At 33.9% G+C, this 7,195-nt stretch overlaps 1 protein-coding gene across 1 annotated transcript; it reads right to left on the reverse strand.

Moving 5' to 3' along the window:
* Window positions 1–1,952: 1,952 nt before the first annotated feature.
* On the reverse strand, window positions 1,953–5,820 carry LOC131639703 (probable disease resistance protein At5g66900). Its single transcript, XM_058910178.1, has 6 exons — window positions 5,476–5,820; window positions 4,702–5,348; window positions 4,100–4,503; window positions 3,651–4,000; window positions 3,334–3,542; window positions 1,953–3,132 (listed from the first exon to the last, which is right to left on the reverse strand). Exons 2-6 carry the CDS (start codon window positions 5,342–5,344, stop codon window positions 2,300–2,302), a joined length of 2,439 nt encoding a protein of 812 aa, XP_058766161.1. The 5' UTR covers window positions 5,345–5,348; window positions 5,476–5,820; the 3' UTR covers window positions 1,953–2,299.
* Window positions 5,821–7,195: the final 1,375 nt, after the last annotated feature.

A 7,195-nucleotide genomic window follows, 5' to 3' on the forward strand; every position in this document is an offset into this window, starting at 1 on the left:
CAAGAAAATAGTCTTTGGAGTTCCCAATAAAAAACTTTATTTTCTACTCAAGTGTTTTTCAATCTCTCCAACTCTCAATATAAGAATCACACAAACTCAAAGTGTTTATCAATCCCTTTGATAACCCAAAAAGGATGTCAAAAATATAATTCTAAAAAATTTTACCCTTTGTTTCTCACTAGGATTTCTATTTTATGCAACTTGTGTCTAATAAATAAGAGAAAAACTATATTTATAACTAACAAAACATTAACGGGCACAATATATGATCCATTAACAAACGGATCCGCAAACAAGACCAAAAATCTGTTAATACAGAAATATGTCTTTTTATTTCTTCTCTTTTCTCATTTGAAATTTTAAAAACATATTAAAATAAAGATCAGGGTCAGCCCAACCCGTTTGAAGGCCTAAAGAAAATTTTAAAATGAGACCTTTAAAATGTATTTTAAAATAATAATTTTGTGGTTGCTAAGACTTGAATTCAAGACCAAAAGAAAAAGAGACCTAAATTTTAACAACTTAACTATGATAATTTATGTTTATAATGTGTCATTATATATTATTATAACAAAATAAAAAAATTTGAGGTCTTTTTTAAGCCCAAACGTTTGAGGCCTAAAACCCTAGTCTAGGTGACTTGGCCCTTAGGCCGGCCCTGATAAAGATCATAAACTTATGTTTCCTCTTGGTTTCTTTATCATCACTTCTCTATCTAAAGTTATTTTTCTTGTAATTCTATTTTCTTTTTGCTCATATTCTACTATATTTGATGTTTGTTAAAATAGTTCAATTAGTTAGATGGTCAGAAATTAGTTAAGTGTTAGTTACTCAATTAGTTAGACAATTGAGTTTATAAATAGAATCATGATATACACATTTTATTATCTTTTCAATAAACTTTTCACAATGTTACAACATGAGTATTCATATGCCCTCTATCTCTCATGTGATTAATATGACCTTTATCCCTCTCATCCATGGATTCTCAACAATGTTGATCCATAAAACTTTTGACTACTTTTATACTAAAATCCCAAACGTGAAGATAGTCAATGGAAGGTCATTTCATTACTGTTTAACCTTGGATTTGGTAAACTTTGCTAGTCTCTTATTAAAGGTTACTTGCGAGATCGACCAGAAAATCTCAAAATAATGTTTTCTGTGTTTCAAGGGTTTTTTGATGGAAAGTCTTTCAATTCTATAATAGCGTCGACACGGCGTCGACACGTTCGAGAGTTTGATAGATGCGCCTTCACCAAGGCTCTTGTGAAAAACAAACCAACAAAGGTAAAGGCAGGCGTTCGACTCACCTGATCGTTAAAATAGAAGTTTTGCAATAAAGTGCTTTTGTGAAATCAAACCAACAATAAACAAAGAACGAAAACGACGAGAACTTAAAGTAAATGACATAACATTTAAAATTTGCGGAAAAGTAGATGGCTCAAACATACATAGCCCTTGCTTGATTCATTTCGCTCTTTAGCTTGGGTACTCTGAGTGTAGAGCGTGTAGGCGTTTATAAATTGTGAACCCCTAAACTATGTACAAAACACTTTCTTTATAATGCATAACACTAGCTACTCCATAGAGGTTATCGATCCACGTTCTTTCACGTAACTTCCAACCTATACCTCCACATTCTTCATCCGGTCTTTCCCTCCAAAACTCCTCTTAACTGCTTCTTTCAAATCTATGGGCTTTCACTCCTTATTTTGGACTTTTGTTTCTCAAGCCCAATAGATCTTTTTTCAGCCTTTTACATTTCAGTCGACCGAATGAGGTTCGACTTTGTTCTTCTGCATGCAACGCCTATTCTTTTTGGCTTCTATCCTTTGGGTTGGATTTTTAGAATTACATACTTTTGAATATATAATTAAAGCTCTGCTACATTATTTCATAAAATAAGGAAGATTGCAATTTTATTTGATACATTTATTTATAATTTATCTGAAAAAGATGGGACACATTATGAGGCGTAGACATGCCAACCATGTTGTTTTGAGGGACATATCAATTTGTTGTTCTTGTATTAGTATATGATTAATCTCTTGTGTAGAAAATATATATCATTATTTCTCTTTCTTATCTCTTGTATCACGCATAAGATGCAAACTAAAATATGAATAATAACATTTGTTTATGCAATTATATTTCCACACTCTCACTTGTCATTCAGATAACTTCAACCAAAAGACAATCTTTCTAAACCATCAACAAAATCAAATGCAATTCTCTACAGCCACTTAATAGCTGTTTGCACTTCTCAATCACTTCCTTAATATTACAAACATCATTACTACTGATTATCAAGAAAATCTAAATTGAAATCTTCTTGAACAACCTCTATCCTTAGATCACCAAGAATGGTCCTAAAAGGTTCCCATTTTTCAGCAGTTTCTTCATCACACACCACATGCATTAATCCCTCAAGATCCATAACTGATGATGGCAATTCACTAATGCTAGAGCAACCTCTCATATTCACCTTTTCTAGTTTCTCCAACTCACCAATATTCTCAGGCAACTGACTAAGGTTTATGCATCCTGAGATGTCAAGAAACTTTAGCCTATGCATATTTGTGATTGAATCTGGCAACTTTTGTAATTCACTGCATGAACTTAACCTTAGTGATTCCAAATTAACCAATTTTCCAATTCCTTCATGAAGTGATCTAAGCTTATGACAATTTGTAATACTAAGCTTCTTTAGGGATACAATGTAAGAAATCACATTTGGCAATTCCACCATGTCACAGTAATCGAAATTCATCTCCAACAAAGTCGGAAAAATTTCTGAATCTTGGATAGTGCAAGTTTTAAATGCTTCATTCACATTGCACATAAAGAAAGAACACTTCTGAAGATTCTTTAGCTGTACTATTGTTTTTCCGAGGAAAGGAATCGTGACTTTCTCTAATCTGATTCGTTTAAGACTTGATAGATGACCGAGAAACTCAAAATTACCAAATTCAGCGTGATAGAAATCGTAATTTGTGATTATCAAAACTTTTAGTTTGAGCATTTTCTTCATGAAGATTGGTAGTATGCACTTCTTTTCTCTAAGGTTTAAGACTAAAGCCTCGACTTCAGTTGGTTGCAAGTTACACCATTTTGAAGGGAATTCCTCATCTGCAAAAAAATTCAATAATGAATTACTATAAAGAACTCTATCAATTTGTAACATTCATTATATTTTCACAAATTACTAATTAAATTGATAAAAAAACGGACAGACAGACACTAACACTGACGATTAGTATGCAGTAGAGTTAGGCCAAACCGAAATTTTTGTAGTGTGCGTTAAGATTGAAGAGAGAAAGATGGACAAACCAGTTGATATAGATAAAACGCGAGCTGCAATGTGATATTCAGTCTCTGAAGTCCACCATGAGGGAATATTATTTGCACTCGTGTCAATTATGAGCCTATTCCTCTTATCCTCGGGCTCTTGGCTGTTATTACGGATGGCTAGGTCACGAAGAAGACCATGTTGCGTAACATAATGGTAGTTGTAGTCAATTGTGCCACTCGCAACTTTCCTGATCAATCAAACATAAACCAGTTGCTAATAAATGGCCAAAAGAAAGATATGTTATGAGTCTAATCTTCGAGACAACAATGAGAGAACTATTATTTAAGAATCATACCTTGTGACAATAATATCCGCTAAGTTGAGGTTAACCAGTTTATAGATTCTTTCCATTGCAGTTGCGTCGTCTTCATTCCTTATTTCTGCCCACATATCAATGAGGGCAGCGACAGGGATCCTTTGATCTTCAGGAAATAAGCCTAAGTCCCGAAAACACTCCATGGACTTGGGATCCAATACATCTAAGCTCTTTTGGAGACACGAAAGTACGTCTGTATTAGAATCAAGAATTGTACCACCAGCTGATAATTCCTTAGCCCTGTTAAGCCAAACTATCTGTTGTTCATTACTCAACGATCTTCCACTCACTCGAAGCGCTAAGGGAGAACCGCTACAACCTCTTACTATCTGCAACATGTTTTGTATATAAAAATGACTTATATCATAGGAAGGAGCGAAAAGGCTAATTTTGTAGTTTAACAAAGATAATAGAAAATCAGAAATCACCTCTTTCACAACATCATCTGGAATATCTGAGTTGCTCTTAGTTAAGGAAGCTGAATGCTTAAACAGATTTATAGCATTTGCTTCCGAAAGAGGTTTCAAGACAAATGGATGTCCGAATCTTCCGATTGCAAATCTTGATGTCACCAAAATCTTGTAGTTAGGAATCTCAAACACAAAATTGTCAACAAGTGACTCCGATCCTAGCCAAACATCGTCTAAGACCAACAATATCGGGCCGTTTTTCCCAATCTGTTTCATCAATTGTTCCAATTGGTTAAACATGTCTTCATCACTTTGAAAATCAAGAACTTGATAGCCAGTGTGTTGAAACAGTTTCTGCACTATAGCATTCAGCTTTGGTGTTTTTGCAAATGTAATGAAGAAGATATTTTCCTTGAATTTACCTACCCGAAAATCATACGCGGTTAGACGCACACAACAGTAAAATTCTAGATTTAAATCTGAGACAATATTCTACTAACAATATCGACATTTATCAGTTGAGCTATGCTTTACGTAAAGACTGATTTAACTTCATTCCTAAGTTACTAACTAACATATAACTTGACAAAGAGAACTAAAATACACTAACACAAACATACCTTTTACTTGTTCATCCCAACAAAACCTTTTCGCCAGCGTAGATTTCCCCGAACCACCAGAACCAGTAACCGTAACAACAGAAACACTAACCTCATCCTTCAACAACCTCATCTTCAACTCATTCAAAGGACCATCCAACCCAACAATAAAACCCGGCGGTTGAGGTGGAAAACAAACACCTCTCAATTCAATCCTCTCATTCCTCAAACCAGCACTTCTAAACTCAGCTCGAAACTCTTTAATCTCCAAAAGCGCTTCCAACCCGTTCCTCGCATCTTGAGCTCTCAAATCAAGCTCAAAGAATCTTCTAATCTCACCATCCAACTCTTCAAGTTGCTCTTGATATTCCGCCTTCTTGTAACAACAATTCCACCACTGGAATTTGTCCTGATCAGAACATTTAAGGACTAGTTCTTTCCCGTCTTTCATTTGCTTGATTAGTCTCTCGGTTTCTTTAGCCGGTCGATCCAGTTTCTTGTTGAGTTCATCTATTTGATTGATCAATGGTGCTAATGACTGGAGAGTTTTTTCTAATCTTTCTAGAGATGATTTGAACTTCAAAGCTTTGTTCTTCATTTCAACAACTGAACTCAATAGTTCATCCACTACTTTTCCAATAACTGCATCTAGAACCATAGCCATGATCCTAACAACAACACAAAATCAATGAAACACAAAACAATGATTAAAACATTGATCTAAATAAGGTCAAAGAAAGTCAAACATCATGGTTTTTTTATTTGAAAACAAATGAAGAGATAGTTGCTACTTACTACTAACAAATCATCAAATCTAGCTTCAACTTCAACTGTTTTTTTTGTTCTCACGGATAGGGGAATACAATAAAATATTTATTCTTTGATAATTGAGAATATTTTGGGTTTTGTATTTATTTATTTATATATGTAAAAATTGTTTCATTTCATTTGATAATTTATTCTTGTGGTCCCCTGATGAAACTGCTAACATAGAAGTTTTCTTTTTTTCGATGGATTCAATGTAAAAGAATTTTCTTGTTCAGTTTGCTTTTTGATGGAATCAACTCCGATTTGGTTGAGTCAATGTAACTTTGTTTGATAAAGTTCTAAAAGACTAGAAGGAAAGGAAAGGATGAATGGTTGTACAAGAAAATTTCAAAAGCGTACATTAATTATGGGACCCGGATTTCCATGGTGGATGGTGAACGAACATATGAATAATACTAACATAATTTAATGAATTGAATAAATTGAAAAACAACATATGAATAATAACATAATTTAATGTTTAAAAAAAGTTTTTAAAAATAAATTATTTCACAAAATTTATGTTGTGGGCCACTAACATATTTAATAGGATAAGAAAGTGATTATCATGCCCATTATTTTTTCTAAATAGACTAGAGGACCAATGATATAAAGATCCGATCATTGTCATGTGGTCAAATCAATGCTATATGATATAGTTAGTGTAGGTTCTATGACTTCAGGAACAAGCGAGAACATGCTCTAAAAAAGCGCCTAATTTAGGAAAATGGCTGAAGGAGGAGGGTCAAATGACCGAACACATAATATTCCAACACATGTCTTTTTTGTTGGACAACTATATTGCATAAGAAGGTTCTAGATCCTAAAAATCATATAGCTCAACTATAAAAGAGGAGACAAATGTCAAATTCAGATGCTCATTCTTTAAAACAAAAAATACATCTTGCTTCTGATAGATACTTACTTGGGCGCCAAAGTGTTTGCAAGCACCACCCTTCTTCAAGGCGTGAAACACAAGAAAAGGAGGTTTGAATCGGGTTTCAAGGTAAAATATAAAAAAAATTCAAGTAAAAAACAAAGAACACAAGAACAAAAAAATGACACAATTATTTTTATCCTGGTTCGCTATTAACGAAGTGAATCCAGTCCATCCGTCAAGGTGATTTTGTCTTCTCAACAAGGACTTAATCCACTATAACCGAACTGATTACAGAAACCACAACAAAGACCAACTGTCAATGTTGCAAACCACAAAGACTACCTGTCAATATCTTCTTGAGAAATTCTAACTATACCTTAGTCTCTCAAGGAACAATCAACTTACAAGGTGAATACAAAGAGTTGTGCTTACAAGGATGCTTCTTGAAAATAGATTACACAAATTTGAATACAAACAAATAACACAAAAGTGTTAAAAATATATGAACAAAATCTCACTTGCTGCAAGTTAACGAATAAAAGTTTACTTGCTTTACAAAATTCTACAAAGAAATAATAAGAGAGAATTATGCAGCATTTCAGCGAAAGCTTTGTATCTTGATCGTAGTTCAGCATTTTCTTCAATCTTCTAAGTCTGCCTTTTATAGCCAAAAAGAAGTCCGTTGAAGGGTAGAATTGGAATACTTAATTTCAGATGTTTTGTCCATAATGGTCAGTTAGGGAGTGGTCGACAACATAGTATCGTAGTACAGTCCTTGCGCCATCCTATTCGGATAGTGGAAACATATGTACCTCTTACTATTTCCTC

This window comes from Vicia villosa, linkage group LG1, assembly GCF_029867415.1.
Source record: "Vicia villosa cultivar HV-30 ecotype Madison, WI linkage group LG1, Vvil1.0, whole genome shotgun sequence".
Lineage (NCBI taxonomy): Eukaryota > Viridiplantae > Streptophyta > Magnoliopsida > Fabales > Fabaceae > Vicia > Vicia villosa.

Excerpts from the sequence above, each read along its gene's own strand:
- LOC131639703 (XM_058910178.1), bottom strand. The coding sequence starts at position 5,344 with ATGGCTATGGTTCTAGATGCAGTTATTGGAAAAGTAGTGGATGAACTA. Across the intron at positions 4,001-4,099 it reads CAGATGATGTTGTGAAAGAG|ATAGTAAGAGGTTGTAGCGG; the intron begins GTGATTTCTGAT and ends AACATGTTGCAG. Across the intron at positions 3,133-3,333 it reads CGTTTTATCTATATCAACTG|ATGAGGAATTCCCTTCAAAA; the intron begins GTTTGTCCATCT and ends ATTTTTTTGCAG.